General features: G+C 40.6%; 5 protein-coding genes across 5 annotated transcripts; 2 read left to right on the top strand and 3 right to left on the bottom strand.

Annotated features, from left to right (window-relative positions):
• Window positions 1-27: 27 nt before the first annotated feature.
• Window positions 28-2,328, bottom strand: BCR41DRAFT_351085 (hypothetical protein). Its single transcript, XM_022023730.1, has 5 exons — window positions 2,089-2,328; window positions 1,683-1,954; window positions 1,506-1,584; window positions 1,292-1,402; window positions 28-1,196 (listed from the first exon to the last, which is right to left on the bottom strand). The coding sequence occupies exons 1-5, from the start codon at window positions 2,196-2,198 to the stop codon at window positions 68-70; spliced, it is 1,701 nt and encodes a 566-aa protein (XP_021882519.1). The 5' UTR covers window positions 2,199-2,328; the 3' UTR covers window positions 28-67.
• BCR41DRAFT_303737 (ADP-ribosylation factor family-domain-containing protein) lies at window positions 2,278-3,720 on the bottom strand (the record flags this gene model as incomplete). Its single annotated transcript, XM_022020729.1, has 6 exons — window positions 2,278-2,306; window positions 2,460-2,667; window positions 2,812-2,915; window positions 3,098-3,163; window positions 3,260-3,379; window positions 3,678-3,720. 6 exons carry the CDS (start codon window positions 3,718-3,720, stop codon window positions 2,278-2,280), a joined length of 570 nt encoding a protein of 189 aa, XP_021882518.1.
• Window positions 3,721-4,385: 665 nt separating this feature from the next.
• BCR41DRAFT_32999 (hypothetical protein) lies at window positions 4,386-7,996 on the bottom strand. The gene is made up of 2 exons (XM_022021738.1): window positions 6,569-7,996; window positions 4,386-6,461 (listed from the first exon to the last, which is right to left on the bottom strand). The coding sequence occupies exons 1-2, from the start codon at window positions 7,935-7,937 to the stop codon at window positions 4,546-4,548; spliced, it is 3,285 nt and encodes a 1,094-aa protein (XP_021882517.1). The 5' UTR covers window positions 7,938-7,996; the 3' UTR covers window positions 4,386-4,545.
• A 3,398-nt stretch (window positions 7,997-11,394) lies between these two features.
• BCR41DRAFT_385570 (hypothetical protein) lies at window positions 11,395-14,668 on the top strand. The gene is made up of 9 exons (XM_022027683.1): window positions 11,395-12,104; window positions 12,390-12,555; window positions 12,641-12,766; window positions 12,879-12,974; window positions 13,072-13,392; window positions 13,518-13,749; window positions 13,843-14,287; window positions 14,403-14,467; window positions 14,566-14,668. The coding sequence occupies exons 1-9, from the start codon at window positions 11,862-11,864 to the stop codon at window positions 14,627-14,629; spliced, it is 1,758 nt and encodes a 585-aa protein (XP_021882516.1). The 5' UTR covers window positions 11,395-11,861; the 3' UTR covers window positions 14,630-14,668.
• A 3,516-nt stretch (window positions 14,669-18,184) lies between these two features.
• BCR41DRAFT_404486 (ras family-domain-containing protein) lies at window positions 18,185-19,779 on the top strand (the record flags this gene model as incomplete). The annotated part of the gene is made up of 4 exons (XM_022029368.1): window positions 18,185-18,407; window positions 18,601-18,741; window positions 18,958-19,188; window positions 19,347-19,779. Exons 1-4 carry the CDS (start codon window positions 18,325-18,327, stop codon window positions 19,777-19,779), a joined length of 888 nt encoding a protein of 295 aa, XP_021882515.1. The 5' UTR covers window positions 18,185-18,324.
• Window positions 19,780-21,011: the final 1,232 nt, after the last annotated feature.

Here is a 21,011-nt window from a genome sequence, read left to right as displayed (position 1 = left end):
TCTCGAAAGAGTTTTTTATTCATCGATCGTGTCTGATGGTAAAACTACTACAAGCGTATAAGAGTTATTAAGCTCCCTCAATATCCATGTCGAGGCGCCTAACCCAATCCAGATACCTTTCCGCACAATATCTCTGCTGTTCATCTTTGCCTTCATCTAATAGACTCAATCCTTCCTTCTGTTTCAATAGCTGATCCACAAACGCACCCTCAGTTGTTGGAGAAACTAGTAGATTGTGGTCGCTGTCTTGGTTTTTGCTTCCTTGGTTAGCATCTTTCATATTCTCTCCTAGTACAAATACAGGGGCGGTGTCTATTTCAGAAGAGTCTAGCCATCTTAATCCGTAATATACAAAGCGAAGATGATACCATAAAGACTCATGTCCTGGATAAATTCGAATCAAATTTCGAGTCCTCTTCAGTTCATATAACCAAAGATGGCATACCCATCTGAAACTTGCCATTTCATCCGCCATAGTTTGGTCCGCATCCCCATCATCCGATGCATTGAGAATGAAAGTAGCAACAGCAGAGGGTAAAACACTTCGAATGGCACTCCGCTGATGATTCATAACTGGCATAGAAGGTATCGTACTTGCTTTTGTTGTTGCTGCTTCCAAATTGAACCATTGGTCTCTTTTATGTTGCCTCTGTTGAAGTTCTTTCCTTGACCACTGTAATACGTAGTGTGAAGAGGAGGGTGATGAAGACAAAGGCGACGATGGTTGCTGGTGCCGCTGTCGCTCTGGTTCTTCTTGCTCTTCGCTTTGCGCTCTTTGCTGTAATACAATCCAATGTCCGCTCAATTGGATCATACATTGTTGCAAATGTTGCAGTGATGAGTGGTCTGAAACGTTCCGTTGCATATGAGCTCTCATCCGCTCTAATTCCTGTACTAGTGGCTCAAGTAAGCTATTTGGGTCATTGATAAGGTGACCACGACTATGCTTTGAAAAGCTGTCGTTGCTGTTGCTTTCATGTCCATGGCTATAGCCATGATTAAAACCGTACTTGAGACTTGCATTCCACCAATGACGACCTAATTGCTCAACTAGCCAATGTCTCATAGTCCAGGCATAGTAGCATTTAGGATACCGCTCTGCAGCCAACTGACAAATCTTTAACTGTCCTTCCACAATGCAAGGAGGTAATGGCGATGCCTCGTGGTCCTTGTAGATGTAGCAAAGTAACCATTTTCTATAACAGTCGAGAGAAAAAAGTTGAGTTTGCTTATTTTTTTTTATTCTGGTATTCTAATTTTTTTTTTTTTTTTTTTTTTTTTAGCTCTATACCTATGAAACCATGCTCCTGAGCTTTTACAATTCCTTGGGAATGTCAGGATCATGTTTAAGAACTCGAGTTCCTTTTGTGGATCCAAAAATCCTTCTTGGACAAGACGTTTTCTAATTAAAAGGAAAAAAATATTTTGATGATGCATTCAGTCATATTGAGGATATTGAAAGAAAATAAAGCTGGTCTATTTTTTTTTTTTTTTTTTTTTTTTACCGATTATTCATAACCATGAAAGAATCTGGGCAGAGGATCGTCAAGCATGATGTTGATTCAATAACTCGACGACGTCGTCCTATTTTTTTTTTAAAAAAAAAAAAAAAAAAAAAAATCAGATTTGACTAGCATCATAATAGTAAATTTAAGCTTGAAATGTTAATATTTATTATATACCTGGATCAGTCCACCATTCTTGCGATGACGATCCTACAGGATGTTTACACGCGTCCTTGAGCACCTCATATGAAGCATCGAGTAAAGGAACCCAACAAAAGATTGGAATCCCTAGTTTTGTCCCTTGTTCCTGAACAACAAATGGGTAATGTGGTGTGATTTTTTCTTCGGTTGTAGTTGTGGCAGCGATAGCAGTAGCCTCTCTCTCTCTTTCTATTCCCGTCTCTGTTGTGTCAGACTCGGGTAGGAATGGAAGAATACCAAGCTCATCTCTACATTAGACAAGAAGAGATGGGGAGAATCGCATGTGAATCAGATCTTACATGCACCGCACCAGCGACAGTTTTTTTTTTTTTTTTTTATTTTATTTTATTTTATTTTATTTTTTCTCCAAAAAGCAGATTACATATTATTTTTGTTTAAAATATTGACCAGTCGTTCGTAAAGAACAGTCTTTGTCAGTGAAGGGTCAAGATCAGTGATGGGAGTGTTGGCCAAAAGCACTTCTGTAGCCATGCTGAACAACAGATGTTAATTGAATAAGGAAAAGAGGCGTAGTAATGCAAACGTTGTTTTTTATTTGTGTCCAGGAAGCTTAGATGTACTGCGACATCCATCGAAAACCTGTAAATTAAAGAAAAGAAAGAAAGAAAGAAAGGAGCAAACACCATTAATACCATCTCTCTTTTTCTTTTTCTTTTTCTTCTTCTTCGTCTTTCTTTTCCTTTGCAAAGATTTCAGAACATGTGGTTACAGTTTTTGAAGCTTGATACTTACCCTCGCCATATCCTTGCCGTGCAACCACAGAACACATAAAGACTTCAATGGGACGAATGTTATTTAATGGGACAATGCCCTTGCCAGTTGTCTGAACCAATCCAAGAGCTGTGCGGAGTCCCTCTTCTGAGACAGCTCCGCGAGCATCGATCTTGTTCCCAAGGATCAAGAAAGGGATATGTTCCAACTGCTCCATGGCAAGGAGAGCCTGTATTTTTTTAATGGTAATAAGAAGAGTTTGAATATTCAGAAGAAATATAAAAATGACAAATGATATGTATATTAAAAACTCAAGTGTCAAAGTCCCAAGCGAATATCTTTGCAAGAACAAAAAAGAAAACAAATCCTTTACATCCAGCACAGCTTTGGATTCCGGGAAACGCTCATGGTCCATACTGTCTACCAAAAAGACAATGCCATCGACCTCGGCGAAATAATATTTCCAGATGCGGCGAGCTATGGAGAGAGGAAGGGTAACATGGAGTGAACATGTGTCAATAAAATAGAGTTGAATATTGGTCTACACCTGGCATCTAGTGTTTGGGGCACGATTGCGTTCCTTTTTCTCTTTTTAAAATAAATAAATAATTAAAACATCACCAGAAAACTAACAGAAATGAGCAAGTTTCTAGGCATACCTTGATAGTGCCCACCCAGATCGAAGGTTGTGAACTTGATATTGTCAATTGATAATTCCTCTGAGGCTAAGGAATATTAAGGTCAATAATGTTTTTTTTTTTTTTTTTTTTTCATCCTTCCCAAAAAACCAACTGAAAAGGTGAAGAAACAGTAATCCTTACTTGGATGAGCTGTAGGCGAGAGAGCGGCCAAACGATCGTTCTTCAGCATGTGGAGAAGGGTTGTCTTCCCTGCATTATCAAGACCAAGGAATAAGATCTTTGCGTTCTTATTAAGTAGACCTAGAAATAATAATGCACAACAAGTTTGGTTTAGTACATAAAACAATAAATAGGCCATTGGCATATTCAATGTGCACGGACGACGGAGAGGGGGAAAAAAGGGGAGATCCAAGGCCGAGTAAAGATTGAGATTAGCATATGGCGACTATTCCCTCTCTCTTTCTTCCTTTTTTTTTTTTTTTTTTTTTTTTTCTTAGATATCTGCGCCTGCAGTTTTAATGCTTGAAATGAAAGAAACGCTCTTTAATTTATTTTATATGAGAGATGGCCTTGAATGAAAGAAGGAAAAAATACAGACCCAGAGAAGAAAGAACGCTGCGAAACCAATCGATAATAAACATGATTATATGGATGTGGACGTGGATGTGGGTGTGGATGTGGACGCGGATGCGAGGATGAGTATATATATAAATCCGAAAAAAAAAGAGAGGAAAGGATAATCTATTAGCTGAGTGAGAAATGATGAAGAAAAATCGAAGAAAGAGAAAAATAAAGCGAATGAGTAGAGAAAGAGCCGAACTAATGCCTAAAAAGCAGTGAGCGTGCCATCCATACACAACAATAGCATTAAAACACGTTGAAAGTAAAGATAAAGTAGCGTTGGGCGAAGCATCAATAGCAACGTGTCAGTCGTGTGTCACAACAGTGCAAGATGCATTCGTACTTTGTGTACGTATACGTACATAGTTTACGCCACCATGCAAAGATAACGTAGGGGACCTTGAGCAACCTTACGTGTCTCCATTCAATACCAATAAATTCAAAGACGCGAGCATGACCGTGGCCAAGGTCGTAGCAATCATACAGTGCGTACAAAAGCCAGAAGGCGGCGTGAGTGGTAGGCTAACAACAAATCCTTACCATTACTCACCATGTCTAATCAAATTTAATGTCCTAAATAATCCAGGACTGCGGTTTCAGCGACATGTCGTAGGGCTTTTTTTATGTTGGTTTAGTTCATATAGTGTTAGTATAAAGAGCCTTTAGAGTTGCAACTTTGCTTTTTCACTTTTCAAATAATCTTCTATATTTATTCATTGGAAGAATATAATTCAAACCATCTAAATGGGAAACAGAAAGCCGTATCAAATACTCATTACATTAGATTGAGGAATGAAGATGACTTTTGCAAAAAGATGAATAAGAAAATGGAATCCTAAGCTACTTCATGCCGATAAATTAATATTTGTCGCTGTCAGACCTAATGTCTCTAAGATTTTGGCGACTTGAGGATCCGATTGCTGTGCTGGATGTCCTGGGTCAAGAATACTCATGAACCCCGATCCATCTTCGTTCTCATTCCCGTCTCTCACAATTTTGACACTCCCAGGAGATGTCAATTCATTCAATGTCGAATAATCCTCACTAACCCTTCTAATGACCGAAGATGAAACAGCGCCCAAAACAGATGTGCCTGCCGTCGAAACGGCGGTCCCTGCAGAATGGGAGGTCCAAGAATTAGTGGACCCACCTGATGGCGAGCGCTGCCTTGTAGGCACATAGCTCGACGCTGGCTTTGAGTTCATTGATACAACAGAAGAGGCTGATGACGTGGCTGCGGATAGTTCAGTTGGCGGACCTGCTATCGGCGCTGTTGGCCGATAAAAGCCCTTGTTTACAGGCGGGAGTGGCTCCTTTTCAGGACCCAATGTCGAAGAGGCAACGGAAGGCGAAGGCGAGGGCTTAAATAGCTGATTTGACGACAAGGGATCAACCACAGACTTGAACCTTGCGCTACTCTTTCGAATCACCTCGGAGACACTGGCACTTAATGGATCCAGATGGTTTGTAAGCATGTCGTTGATAAAAGGATGATTGTTTGCATTGATAGAGTGTCCGAATCCGTTAGCGTTATTAGAGTTAGCCGCTGCCGCTGCCTCTAGAGCTGCTGTTGCTGTGAGGGCGCTCTTGGCACCAATGCCCCGTCCTGATGCCTTGATTGACTCTGACTGCAAAGCTGTGGTAGTAGGCTTCCCACCCTGTTCACTCCCGCTGTCTGCAGTTTCATAAGGGACTGTAGATGTCAAAGAGAGGGAGGTGAATGAGGATTTAGAAGAGGGGGCTGACGAAGGCCATGTGAAATCCGCATTGACCGGTTCAGCTAAAGGCGACGGTGTCAATCCTGTCACCCCTCCTGTTTCTTTTGGCGCCAACGTGGGGGATTCAAGAGTAGTAAGGGGGGTCCCATTGCCTTGCGCAGTCGTAGTTGTGGTGGCCGTGGTCGCTAATGCCTTCTGCAGGCCTTTGTGCGCCGATACAACATTTCCTGAGGAAGAAGTTGGTGTTGTATGCCCTCCTCCACTTAGCAAGTCACTGGATCTTCGTTCGATTTGTGCCGGCAGAGTTGGAGCCATGTTTAAAGCAGGGATAGATGCTAACAGAGGCGTTGAGTTCCTAGAATCTTCAAAAGACTTGGTAATAGATATTGAGGGCGATCCTTTGTCCGCTAGCAAATTAACAGAGTTGGCCTCAACAGATGTTGTGTCGACCGTGGGTTGCAGAGGAGCTCCAGCTATTAAAGCTCTCGCCATGAGCCCATGGTTTGTTGTAACTCCAAACGTAGCAGGATTTGGACTTGCACTAGGGCCTGCCGGTGTAACTGCTTTCCGCGACAGAACCTGTCGACACTGAATCAAGATGTGTAACCACTTTATATACCGAACCACCATTGCTTCCAAGCGCTGGGTCCCACTCAGACGACTTTGTGGAGGCTGAAGAGGTGCATCCTGACGGTCGGATTGTGGTGGTCGTGGTTCTGACGAACCCCGGATCATTGAGCTGATCTTGCTTCGAGTCCTGGACCTGGATCTGAATCTCTCCTTGAAAGAGATAGGTCCATTGGAACTGCTGCTTACTGGCGGTTGGTTTTGATGTTGACCATTTATATACTCTTCATTTTTCCAGGTCCTTCCTCTTGTATCTGTCTTTTCATGTCTTATATTTGTGTATTCAGGGTCAAGGCTAAAGAGGGTCGCCAACTCTGGCGTAGGGTCTATATCAGGCTCATTGTCGAGGTCCTTGTCCGGTCCATAGATTACAGATGACTCTGCGATGATGTTCACAATCTGCTTATCGATACCCACTAGTTGGTATGAAAGATACCAAGAATATAAGCGCATATTAACACGATATATATCATGATCAAGTAAGATACACTTTAAAGTGAAAATACTAACATATACCGCTTACACTTTGACTCTGTCATCGCTCGTTCGATACGTCCTGTCAGAATACCTAATGGCTGAGGAAATAGTGAAGCTGTTCCAGCTCCATCGCCTCCTTGCTTGAGACTAGCCCTCTGTTTTTTGCGCTCCAGCCTTCTAATGCCCTTTTGGACTCTTACTCGAAACTGTGCTTCTGCCGAAGCTAGCCGCTGCATATCGACCTCCCCCAAGTGACTCTCGGCTGACTGTTGAGATGCAGCGGCGTTTTGAGCTTGATTATTCTCTTCTTTTATAGTTGATGCATTAGTAGCGGTATTGTTGGATACACCTTTTGTAAACACAAACTCCATCAATAATTCTGCGGCCATATGGATGGTAATGATCCGGAACCGGTGTGCTCCAGACTCTGGCTGCCCACAGATAATGTTCATTAATCGATTAATCAAATCTTCACGGTTCTGGATAATAGGCTCAACTCGCATGCTGACCGATTCCTGGTCAGGGGCAATCTCGTCATGTTGCTGCGGTTGACACTGAAGTGGTCCTTGAGATACATGCCTAGGCGGTAAGGGAGGTGGTATCGACGGAGGCAATACCGTCCGATCATTCTTCAGCTTGTCTTCATTATCGCTTTCTTCATCTGCTGATGGGTATATTTCCGTTGCTTCTCGGTTGCATTTGGGGGTATGTATAGGACGGAGTTCTTGTCCCATTTCATGCTCATCACTAGCGCCTCCTTCCGATTGTTCAGACACAGAAACAACTGTGTGTCCAGCTGAAGAAGGCATGATTGGCGCTAGTAGACTAGATATCTTACTATTGTTATTTCCTTTTTTGATGCCCTCAAAAGTTGCCGGTTTAGGACCCAAGTCACCTTTGTTGAATCCATATTGATCCGAAGAATGATTCTGTGAAGTAGTTAGAGATGGCCGTCGGTTAACCAAAGTTGCTACTGAAGTCCCCGCGGATGATGGCATGCTGCTTGATAAGCTCTTAGAGCCATCTTCAGTACGTGAATAAGAGACTGGGCTGGCTGAAGAGATGGGAAGCGGTGGTGGTGCCAGCTCTGTATCGGATGCCAAAAGCTCTTCTGCCTCTTGTGACTCCTTGTCTTTCTCCTCAGTTTCGAAAAGTGGCGAATCGATCTTTGTACGCATTCTGGCGATTTGGGCCACAGCTCCTGTGACTCCAAACAAGCTACTGCTATTGCTCCCAATACCAACGCCAGTACTGCCGCCGCCAGCTCCTAACGACGGGGAACTCCATGTACCTGGAAGTGAATCTGCTCCCTTTGTGTCGTTATTACTGAGGATAGAATCGCCTGAACGTCCACGGGACATGGCAGTACCAGTAGTGCCCTGAACAAAGTTTTTCGGAGAAGTGGATGAGGACATCAAGTTCCCCTAATGGTCCCGAAATTGAAATCCATTAAAAGTTAATTGTCTGTCTTTATAACGCATTGTTTTTTTTCTTTTTTTCTTTGGTGGCAAATACTTTATAAAAATATAAGTATTCTATACCATTAGCATTCGACTCTTGAGCAAACGTTGTGGATAGATATCGGTCCCAAGTAATGCATCCGATATAACACCTGGATTCCGTCCTACGAGATATAATAATGTCATTGCCGGCAAGACCAGCTGGTCGTCTTGAACTTGACTCAGATACCCATATAGTGTTGCTTTATATGGATTCTGACTGCTATATTGGCTTTTAGCATTTCTTTCATTTCTCTCTTGATTTTGTTGACGGCACTGCGGCTGTTGCTGGTCCTGCCGCTTTTCTTCTTGCTGTTGATATGATATGGATGCGAAGGAAGGTAGCTGTGCAGAGGCCGACTGAGGTGATAGAGGACGTAGCAGGTCAAAGCGTGCAGGCGAGAATGTATTGCTAAATAACCCAGAGTGGGGACTGTGCGGTGGATCCGGACTTCCAGGACTTGCAAGGCCTGGCCCCAGCAAACCAAATGAATGAAATTTGGAAGTCACAGGGCTGGCAGGCCGACTGGTTTCAGGAGAAACAGCTTGGGCGCCCATCATAAGAGGTGAAGGTGATTGACGGCGGTGCGAAGGAGCATAACTATGTGAGTGTTGCAAATGTGATGATAAATAGTGCTGGTTTGAGAACAAAGTTGATGTGAGTGCTGATACAAGCGGCGGGTATTTTAGGACATGGAATGCGTGTAGCATTAGTGACAACGCGACAAGCGGCATTAATTTGGACGACTAGGATACCAAAGTAGAAATTTCATAAACGGGCTCATATTAAAATCATTCTGAGACAGCGAAATGATGCATGGTACAGTATCATCCATTCCTTCGAGCTCTGCATACCGATGATGATTTGCTAGCGTTGGGTACATAGGTACCCGCGGGTAAAAGACTATCAAGATACATGGGTCTCAGCAATCGATTCAGCAGATGTGAAATCAAAATTTTGTTGATCTTGGGGACGTCCAATTCAATAATGTCGTTCACATAATAAAAACAATCCATGTGCTCTGCCAGGTAATAGTTGATCCGCGAAGATTCGCCTTCCCTAATCAGACAGCATAGGGATCAAAATATGAGTGCGATTGACTTCATCTCAATCCAGATACGTGTGGAAAATTTTGGCTATTCTTCCAAAATTCTCAATGGGCTTGTATATTACCCTGAATGTAGCAGCATATCATTGATAGTTGTTCCATAGTTGCCAATGAACCAAACCAGATTCGAAAAATAGGTAGTGGTTGTCCTGTCTAGAATAAAATCCTGCATCTGTTGGTCGTTTACACTATAGACATTTAGAGTTATAACGCGTACAGCGATCCTGATCATGCTTTCTTCGTGATTAAAAAATTTGATGGCTTCCGAGTATCTATTAGTGAAGTAAAAGGTTCAGAGAGGGGAGAAAACTGACTTTATAAGTATAGAAGCATAAATAATCCCCCCTTGATCTCGTGATCACTTTTTCAGTATAGGATAAAAACGTACAGTGGGAAATCATCCAAGTGCTCGTTAAAGAAAAAGTAAATAGTGTCTTTGGATAGTTTGAATGAGAGTGTCCTGAGTAAGTAGATGTAATAAGCAAGGATTTCATCATTGGAAAAGTCATATTTTAAAGATATGATCTTGTTGACATAGTTATTTGACAGTAGGAAATCTAGGTAAATAAACCGAAGGCAAGAATAAGTATGTATCGCGACCAAGGTATAAAAAAGACATTTATTACTAAACTCACAGAGTGATTCCCTTGACCGGACATTTTCAAACATAATGTTGAGTGTTTGTAGCACCTGAACGATCAGCGACCCATCATTTTTACTTTCTAGAATCTCGAGAAACGTTGCTTGTATATTCTCCTCGAAAAAATGGCTAAAAAAAGATACAAACATAGCTCAGTCAACTTTGCATCTTGTGCGTGTTATCAAATTTATCTTGAAAGTCTTTTGTTGAGAATTCTTTGATTCAAAAAAAAAAAAAAAAAAAAAAAAAAAGCTTTGTTGCTGCAAAAGGGCAACAATAAAGAACTTACTCTAGAAGGCTTGGGTCGTGCTGATCGCCCCAGATCAAAAGCTGGGTCAGTTCCTTTAGACAACTAATAATGTTCTCTTCGTTAGCATCTCCTGGGAAATGTTGAAGCTTCTGGCAGAGTGCTCTAACGATAATCCGCATTTATAAATTATGAGAAGTAATACGGTTACTATCAAAGGTATTTGGTACTCATATTATAGGCATAAAAGCAGATATCCAGCCAATCGTATGACGAATGGAGGCATGGAACGTTTGCTGGCCCATTGCAGTCTGCAGTGAAAAATTAGGAGGCAAGAGATCTGAACCATAGAAATCTGTTGTCGATATTCTTTTAATACATTCATACCGTCTCTGATTTTCTTTATCAAGAGGACATGACAGACATGTAACAGTCTTCCAATGTTACAGATACTACAAGGAAAGGGGGAAAACGTATTGATTGATACAGGTGATGGCCACATATGTAAGAAATGCAGGCGGGAATGATAATCTTTTTGTCAATCTGACTGGATGACCATGAAGATAGAGCAATAGGATGAAGCTGGAGCAATGATGGTAAGATATTACGGCAACATGAAAGTAAGTCATGCAGTGCATGAGTCGTTCAAGGGGGAGGAACCAACATGCCATGTGTATAATTTATTTTCGGACAGTTGAGCACTTTCAGATGGCTTTGGACGAAGCCAAAAGACATTTCGGATTTTGATAGATATGCAACTGAACTCAAGACTTGATCATTGCTGCAATGAATCTTTATCTAAATGTATTTATGTGATAGTGACATACTTTAGATTCTCGAGGCTGAAACGTTCAGGCTTGGGCTTATTCCACAGTAAGTTGAACATTTGAATAAGGTGGGTGTGATATAAGGGTTGAAGGCTGACAATTAAAAACTCAGAGTTGAACGAGAAGATAGTAGAACGAATAATGTGTATAATGTAAAATGCATGGAGAACAGAGCAGTTGGACAAGGTCAAGGACGCGTTTGCTAAGTAGAAGACGCAAGCGCCTGTTTTAAAAAAGAGCTGTGTGGAGATGAATAAGAATACAAATTGATAGCATTACAAGAAGATTAGATAGGAAAAGATAGAAATGGATGAAGAGAAAGCAATGGAAAGGTTGAAATTCATGGGATAGGAATGCAATGAAGTGAGAGAGGTTAAGTATGCATGCTCCAGGTCTCTTCATGCTGACTCTTTTTAATGCATGTCATTTAGTGGGAGCTGATCCCGTGCTTTTTTTTTTTTTTTTTTTTTTTTTTTTGAGGGCTTGGGCCATCATCACATTAGAAAGGCAGGGGAAAAGGGGAGTTAAATGAAGTATGCAGACCATGGCATGCATCCCCTGCGCCATTCTTTTTCTCCTCTTCCTTCTCTTCTTCACTTTCCTCACATTCATTGGCAGGTCATCATCGTATTCCTTTCTCCATATCATTCTCATCCACGTGCAAAGTGCATTGTGAACAGCATTAAGAGCTCATTGTCACACACACATTGCATTTTATATTTTTTCTTTTAAGTTTCATTGACCAGGCGAGCTTTGGCTTCACATTTTCAATATACTTTTTCTAATTCAATCCTTTTGTCTCATCCGTACATCATTTAATCATTGACAACATTAATTGCCCACATATAAAAGAAAAAGAAAAGTCTCAAGAATAAGACCTGTCTCAATCTGAGCATATCGCTTCTTGTGTGTCTCTAAATCCATACACGCCACCAACTAACCAAACACAGCAAAACAAAAAGGGATCACCCATTCTTCATTCTATTTGCTTTGCATCGTCAGCTAAACCCACTTATCATGTCAACCGCCAATCCTCCCTCTGCTCCCTTCATCCCTACAAGCAGACTATTAACTCAGGATTTTTTTCCAGGCGACCATGCAGCATCTCACGGATGCCCCCACATAAAACCCTTCAAGAAGAGCGCAGATATTGTGGCCAATTACCAGATTCTAGTGCGATACAGCCTTCACTATAAGAATCGTCATGCTCTCGGCGTTCTTACTTCTTCGAAGGACAAAAAGCGTCCAAGGAACTCCGAGGTAAGCCTGATCTCTTTTATTTTGGTTGAGAGGGTTCTTGCCTGCTAAGCTTACACTTTTGGTCACTATTGTGATCCGTTGCTTTGTCTTTTTACCCCTGAGAATGAAATGAAACATCTAAGTGCATCAACGTCTCATCTCGATCATGTCATATCATACCCAAAAAGAAAAAAGAAAAAAAATAATATAGGAGGACACCTGGTTCCTTCGAATTTACTATTCCTATTCCATCGTTGGATCATATTTACTAACGCTTATTGATCTAACAATCTACCTTAACAACAGGATAGCGTGCCGAATGGGAAAGCAATTCAACAGCTGCCTACGCCCGCTTGCCTCACATGTGATACCATTCTAGGAAGAATCCATGCTTGCCTGCATTGTGTATTCGTCGGGTGCTGGAAGGGCGAGCATTCTCAAAAGCATTCAAAGGACTCGGGACACACATTCTGTATGCTTATACATTGCATTAAGTTACTTTATCATCCTTAATACATTTCAAACTATACTCATATATTCTTAAACCCGCGTTGTAGCTATGGAAGTCAGTCGATGTGGTCTGTACTGCAATCACTGCAAGGATTTCATCTACGATCGTGATTTCGAAGGAGTTTATAATTCTGAACTTATAAGGACTTCTGAAATCATTTCTATGGTGCAAGGTAAAGCCCAGATCTGACTCCGTATCTGGAATATTTGAATGTATAATATCCTATACTGGCACTAATTTTGTAAATACTTTGTTTTGGGACTATGAATCATTGTATCAAGCAGAGCCAGGTCAGAAGCGACCAAGATATCTTAAGTGGCATGCCGGCAATAAAGAGGCTGCTGCGATCAAGTCTGGCACAAAACTGAAGCCATGTCAAGGCAAGGAATAAATCAAAATGTACAGATATTTGGTTGAAAAGAACATATTCAAGCTCATTCTCATCTCTTCCATGTTTGTGATTCTGACTTGCTTTAGGACTCCGTGGCCTTCGCAACATGGGTTCAACCTGTTTCATGAACGTGATTTTGCAGTGTTTTATCCACAACCCACTGCTTCGAAGCTACTTTTTGAGTGATCAGCATAGTTCTAAGCGCTGCGAGGTCAAAGCAGATTGTATGGGATGCGAAATGGACCAGCTCTTCACACAATTTTATTCAGGTGTAAAGGCGCCCTATGGTCCTTGCAGTTTCCTTCATACAATGTGGATGTCCTCATCGGATCTCGCAGGATATGCTCAACAGGACGCTCATGAGTTCTTTATCAGTGCGCTTAACCAAATCCATGCAAAATCGCCTAGTAAGTAATCACTACTGACATGGAAACGTTGAGTCTTGTGTTTATGTTTATATTTATTGTCATGGGATATACTCTTAATGAACTGGAATCTGAGGACATAATGTTTATCATTCGCATAAAACTAGGCGCCAAGTTACACCACTGCAACTGCGTGATCCACAAGACATTTGCAGGACTTCTGCAGTCAGACGTCACATGCATGAATTGTGCGAATGTAACCACAGCTTTTGATCCTATCTTGGATATCTCTCTGGATCTTCGGCCTACGAAGCGGAGCAAATCTAACGGCAATAAGGTTCGCGGAGGGAATGATGAGAAGAATGAAGGGCCAAACTCTTTAGCTGACTGTCTCGACAGGTAACTTTTATGGCCCTTGTCTGCTCCTATTGAAGGAATAGTACTAAAAGGAGACCATAGCTGAGATTAACCGATAGCTTTACTATCGAACAGGTATACGCATCCAGAGAAATTGGGCACAAACGAGTATAATTGCAGCAAATGTGGGAAGAATGGCCAGGACGCCACCAAGCAGCTCTCGATTAAAGTGGTGCCTCCTGTCTTGAGTTTCCAGTTGAAACGGTTTGAACACTCTATGGGCGCCTCCAAGATTGAGACAAAGATTAAATTCCCTGCACAGCTTGATATGACGCAATATACGGCTGCTGCTCGTAAACTCAAAAAGAACAAGCTCTCAGCGTTGCAAAAGGCCAACGGAGTTTCAGGACCAGAGAGCTCTGGAAATGGAATAATTGGGTCGACAGCATCGTCAATGAGCATGAACAACGGATTACTTGATCCGATCCCAACATATGTATATAATCTCTTTGCAGTGATCAATCATCAAGGAAAGATGGACACAGGACACTATACTGCATTTGCGAAACATCGAGGCGAGGTAAAGGATGTGTATTTAAATGGCTAAAGAACAATGAGCTTTTTATGCGTTGTATCTAAACTTTTTTTTTTTTTTTTTTTTTTTCTTGAAATATATATTTTACTTTGAACATTAGTGGTTCTCACTTGATGATCATAAAGTATCTCTGGCAAGCCAAAAAGAGGTTCTGGATAGCAAGGCGTAAGTATCGGACCAATCGCGTATGAAATAGTTTGTCTCAGACTAGAATGAAGAGACAGGCTTGGAGCTAACGCACGTAAACATCTTTTATTTACCAGGTATATGCTATTCTACGTTAAGCAAACATTGGACTATGACTTTGCCAATGCATTGAAAGACTAGTTAAATTATGATAGGAGCAACTGCAGAAAAAAAGGAAAGAAAATAAGCTTTTGGAATAAGTGTGGAAAAATCACCACATTCTCTTTCCCCACATTGTCTGTGCACATAATTGTAAAAAGGGAAATTTATGTTTTTTTGGTGTCTTGGTATCACTACGACAGATAAACAAAACAAAGGACAAGGGAAAAAGGAGCTGCATGTATCCCTTTACCTGAACCTAATCTGATGATCGCTTTTAAAGTTTAACATGATGTTCGTCCCTATTTTCCTTTTCCAAGGCATATTTTAAACCAGTGTGGAAGCAAGCGGATACCATAGTTTTTTTTTTTTTTTTTTTCTTTTTTTTTTGCAGATATACTAGTATATCATATGATTAAACAATACATCTTTTTCATCATGGACACACAAATAAGTGGTGCAAACGAGTGATGAGGTTGGTGAAAAAGAGTGCTGAATAAAAATCAGCGAAACACACAATTGCAGGAAACGGTCAAACTAGTCGTTGATGGCCATGAAGGTTGAGCAGGGGGATGCATTTACCTCAGCATTAGCAGGAGCAGGAGCGGAAGGAGGAGTAAATAGTAACTGTGAGAGAATCGGGTTCGCCGAAAAGGACCATGGCACATACGACGATACCAGGCCGGTTACGACAACAGCATCAGAATCTATTTCATTCCAAAAAGGACTCTAGCTGCAGCTTGGATAGGAGTAGCGACAGCAGTAATGACAACAACAATGGCAATGGAAGCCTAGTCAGGGCGGAAAGCCCATAAACGTACTTATTCAAGGGATGTCTTCATCAACAGCCAAAAGCAAGTCTTTTCCCGTTGTCAATGCTGTTAATGCTACTAGTGTTACCAATTGCTGCTGAAGCTACTATTGATGCAGATTCTGTTACTGCTTTTGCTATTATTACTGTTTCTATAACTGTTCCTATAAGTATAACTGTCCCTAAAATTCCTGCAACGTTCAAAACAATCCAAATAAGCATCCATGCTGTTGCGGGGTTTTGCCGGACTCTTACCAAGGCACAAGGGCCACACTGTGACCAGGACGAACTGAACGTCAAAAGTGGGGATATTCGCCAAGAAGGAAAAAATTAATGAGACGTTTAAAGATCTTGATCTCTTTGTTTATTTTCCTATTTTCACAACGCAATGCAATGCAATGCAATGCAAAAAAAAAAAAAAAAAAAAAAAAAAAAAAAAAAGAGCTTTCAGGTGATTCTTAGTCATGCTCACCCATTCGCTTCTAACATGGTCGCGATTAGGGAGCTATAGTAAGAAACGAAATATGAAGATAAAGTATAAACAAAAAATATGCAAAAAAAAGCCCATTAGGGATAAAAAGGGAAATAAAGGCACAAAAAGATGGAAAAGGGAGTTAAAATACGCGCGATCGCACAACCAAATAAGAATTTGACAATGGACAGATCATTTTTGCATCAGGCGAGTACCTGAATAGACATTGAGTATCCATCTAATGAGTTGGTGTACACTGACTTCCGAGAGGAGAGTGGAAGCCATGTTAAGGGAGGGGGGGGGAGAATATTTAACACTCCCATAGTTGCTTTTACTCGCTCAACCGCGACGCGTATGGGAAATAATAGTAATAAACAAAAAATATACACATATATATATAAAAAGAAATATGTATACCCCACAAAATCATGCAGAAATGGATCGGCAAAAACAGATGGCGTGTCCGCAGGATAGACACCAAAACTAAACCAGGAATTATCGGAGTAAGGGATGCATCAATGGCTGTGAGCAGAAGGACCCAAGAAAGGAGCAGGAGTTTTTTGTGGTTTTGATAGAGGGGCGATTTTTTTTTTTTTTTTTATTTTATTCCTAGGATTATCTCATCCAGAATAAAAAGGGAGTGAAGTATACTGGGCCGCGCGCATTTTATCTTTTTTATCTTTAGCACTTTCTAGCTCTCTCATGCATACATATACACACAGACTCCCTCTTTTCTTTTTTATTCTCATCTCTTTACTCAACATCCATTGGCATCATTGTTAATCGCATTGTCATCGCCGGGTATGCTCACCGGGTTTTGAAATGCTATCCCTTCAAACCTCTGATTTTATCTCCTCATCTCGCAGTAAGAGCAAGCAAAAATAAAAAATAAAAAATAAAGCAAAGAAGAAATAAACAAAAGTAGAAAAACAAGCATAAAACTTCCGAAAGACTACAAAGAAAAAAAAGAGAGAGCGAGAGAAGAGAAAGAAAACAGAAAAGGAAAAGAAAGAGACGTGCAAGTACAAAGGGAAGAAAAGAATAAAAGGAGGTAGGAAGGAAATGAAGAAGAATGGGGTTTTGGGTCATACACTTTTTTAACGGAAGAAAGGTGCAAGGAAACTCTATAGATGAAAAGATTTGCAGATTTGTGAAAGCACTAAAGCGCTAAAGCACTAAAGCACTAAAGCACAAAAGAAATCAACAAAAAAAAAAAAAAAAAAAAAAAGAGGGGGGAAGAAAGGAAAATGGGCTCGATTTTTTTTTTTTTTTTTTTTTTTAATGCAGAAACCACAGCATCCCAAGCATCCAAGGAATTGACCTTCTTCTGACTACTGATCTTCAGAACATCAGTCCTGTGGCGATCCTTATTTCTACATCAGCCTTATTTCACTTTCAAGTTCTTTCTTTTTTCATTTTTCATTTTCATTTCGAAGTTTGAATTTTAAATTTTTCATTTTATTTCCTCACATTAATCTTCTCTTTTTTCCCCTCCTATCTTCTTCCGTCTTCTCCTTCTCTCTTCTCCTCATTTCTAGTATATATCTAACCATCATCACCTTAATCATCATCATCTCTTTTCTTCTTCTTCTTCTTCTTTTTTTTTTTTGCATTTGTTAAATTATTCATTATATTCCAAACATCATCAATAATAATTATAGGTTCAGCAACTACAAAAGTATCATTTACGGCCCCCACTTCGGACATCGCTGCTGTCACCCTTTCAATTCCCATTTCTCCCGATTGTACCATCAGCTTTTTAACGACCACCACAACTGCCGCCAACATCACCAACATCCACCCAGGCTCATCTTTGTCAAGTTTCAGTCAGCAAGGTCAATAACTATCAGAACCGAACTCTCGACACCTGCGCTATCATATTGACGGGTCATCCAAGTATTAACCACAATTATAGTAGCAACAGCAGAAACAACAAACGCAACGCCTCCTACTCATTTAATCACCAGCCAAGCCAAAGCAGCTCCAACAAGAATCGTCTTCATCCTCGTCAAATTAACCACAACCACAACACTAGATTTCTGTTAGACCAAGAAACCACGCGAACTTGGAGCGGCCTAATCGCATCTATTCGCCAACCTCCATACCTTATTTTGATAACAGGACCATCCGTGCATTCTATCTTCATCACTTTTGTCTTTCTCATTAGTTGCATTTTCAGTGAGTGAACCTCCCCCCTTTGCAGATACACACAGAGCAAGAGCAGCAGCAGGAACAGCACAAGTAACAAGATCAAAGCCAGTTACCACACGTAGCAGAAGGCCCAAGCTCAAACTTAATAGCCATCCTACAAAGGCGACAACAAAGCGTCGATAATCCATCCTAGCGTTCTTCAAAAGCTCACACGAGAGCCTTCATAAAAAGCAAGCCAAAATTTCTCGAATTCACACTTACTCTCAGGGAACTTCTCTAAATCCTTTAACCACATCAACCAATATGCCTCAGAAATTGTCTATTGTTGTCGTTGGAGACGGCGCTGTCGGCAAATCAGCCCTGACATTGCGTTTTCTGAGAGACCAGTAAGTTTTTTTCTTTTTTTTTTTTTTTTTTTTTTTTTTTTATAAAAAAAAAAAATAAAACATCATTCTTGCTGTATTGATTGCTATGATATTATTATGAACCATAGAATTATAGACCCTAAAAACACTTTTTTTTTTTTTTTTTTTTTTTTTTTTTCTCCCCTGTCGATTAAACATTTTCTTCACACTATAGATTCCATGACGAATATGATCCTACGATCGAAGACTCATACTGTAAACATATTGAAGTGGATGGCCAAGAATACACTCTTGACATCAACGACACAGCTGGCCAACATGAATATCGTGGCCATTGGAACGATCAATTCTTTAGGTAATTTTTTTGTAACAAAAAAAAAATACATATATCGACATCATCACAGCTCCTCCTATCCTCTTTCTCTCTCTCTCTCTTTCTCTCTCTCTCTCTCTCTCTCTCTCTCTCTCTCTCTCTCTCTCTCTCTCTCTCTCTCTCTTTCTCTTTCTCTTTCTCTCTTCTTTGTAAACGCTTGAAGTCTGACCGCTTTATATTTATTTCCTGCCTTTATAGGTCTGGAGATGCATTCATTTGCGTGTACTCTGTTGCTTCCATGGGCTCGTTCCAGGAATTAGTCGGTTTCTGTAATCAAATCTGGCGCGCCAAAGAGAGTCCCAACACACACATCCCTATGATTATTGTCGGTAATAAATGGGACCTGGCCCTACAAGGCGAGAGGCAGGTCCCTACAGAAGTCGGCGCTCGATTTGCAGAAGATTCTAATGCACTCTTTGTAGAGGCGAGGTAAGAGAGAGAGAAAAAGAGAAAAAAAAAAAAAAAAAAAAAAAAAAAGTTTGTGTGGAAAAATAAGCTTTTTTTCATATATTTTTATTCTGGCGCGTCTTTTATTAACTTTATTTTTTTTATATATTATTATTATTATTATTATTATTACTTTACAGTGCAAAGACAGGTCTTAATATCAACGAAATGTTTTATGGGCTTGTCCGTGAGGTTGCACGCCAACGAGGAAGAAAGAGCCGTGACCATAGTATCCGTAGTTATACCACCGTGACAACTGGTTCTACAAGTAATGGCCGTACTTCAAAGAAAAAGGGTTCCAACGCACCTTCATACTCGGAAAAATATCCATCTGCATTTGCATCCATGACAAAGACACCAACGACAACAACGATAGCCTCCTCAGTCTCTGCGATGACAACCTCCACAAAGGGCTACTCCAAGTATGCAACTCCATCACCATCCCAACCTGGATCTCAGAAATCGAGCAAATTCTTGAAGATTAAGGAAAAATCAGAAAAGAAGAGAACTGAGAAGAGATCTAAACAGGGGGATGATGTAAAAAAATCTTTAAAATGCTGCACAATTATGTAAAAAAAAAAAAAAAAAAAAAAAAGAAAAGAAAAGAAAAAGAAAAAGAAAAAACAAAAATAAAAAAAAAAAAAAGCCCAAGCTGGGGCGGGGCAAGGCGGGGTCGGGTAAAAACGGGGGTTGTAGTAGGGAAAGAAGTAAAGACACTGTATATAAAATAGTAAAACAACCAAAGTAATGAACATAACGAGCAATGAACATAATGAAATTGATGAATATAATAATAATAATAACCACAGTAATAATAATAATGACTACAATAATAGCTATAATAATAATAATAATAATAATAATAATAATACTTATATTAATAAAACAACAATGCATTATTTTCATTTTACTTTTCATAACTAATTTATTATTAGCGTATTATTTCTTATGACTTTAAATCCTCAACATCTTCCTCTTCTTCTCCTTCCGAGATTCGAGTCGTTGGATGGTTTGTTCGATGAAAGGCCGTGGGCGATGGTGATGATACAGATGTGAGTGGGTTGCCCTTAGAAGCCACTATTGCTATCTCCGTCTCTGCCTCCATCTCTGCCTCTGCCTCTACCTCTACATCTGCTCCCGCCCCTACCCTTGCTCCTGCTATCGGGTTCAGTGGAGTAGTCGATGATGATGATTCCGTTGATAATGTCGTTCCCAATGGTGGTTGGTAATGGTCATCACTATCAACTTTCTCATCGTACTTGTTCCTCTCCTTGAGCCCAAATAGTTTGCTGAGTCCAAATAGACTACGTCTTGGTTTTGCTGTTGGCTTTGATAGTGGTGCAGTAGTCCGTACATCTTCTATAGGCTCCTGATGATTATAATCGTCATTATTGCCACCACTACCATTAACAGTGTCATCACGATCATTATCATTATGCTTATTACTACCATTAGTGCCATCTTGAGTGCTCTCTTTAGCTTTATTCTCCTCCTCAGCCATAGCCTCTGTACCCTCTCTCGCTTTCTGGCCCAACGACTTTCCATTTATATTCCCTGCAATATGAGCAGCAATTGTAGAAGAAGGCGTATTCGAATTGGTTGGGATTGCACCAGACAGGGGTAGCGAAGATACAGGGACTGATTTAGGGCCATGATGCTGGAAGTGGTTTAAGCCATTGAAGCCTGAGGCCGTGGTGGTGCTGGAAAGGGTGGATGGTGGTGGTGGCGTTATATACAATGAAAACAACGGCTGCTGTTGAACTGGCTCGATCGAAATGACAGTCTTGCCTGTGTGGCCAGGATCG

Source organism: Lobosporangium transversale (assembly GCF_002105155.1).
Source record: "Lobosporangium transversale strain NRRL 3116 chromosome Unknown BCR41scaffold_13, whole genome shotgun sequence".
In the NCBI taxonomy this organism is placed as follows: domain Eukaryota; kingdom Fungi; phylum Mortierellomycota; class Mortierellomycetes; order Mortierellales; family Mortierellaceae; genus Lobosporangium; species Lobosporangium transversale.
Note: the sequence above shows the minus strand (reverse complement) of the source record. Positions and strands in the feature narration are given on the sequence as shown.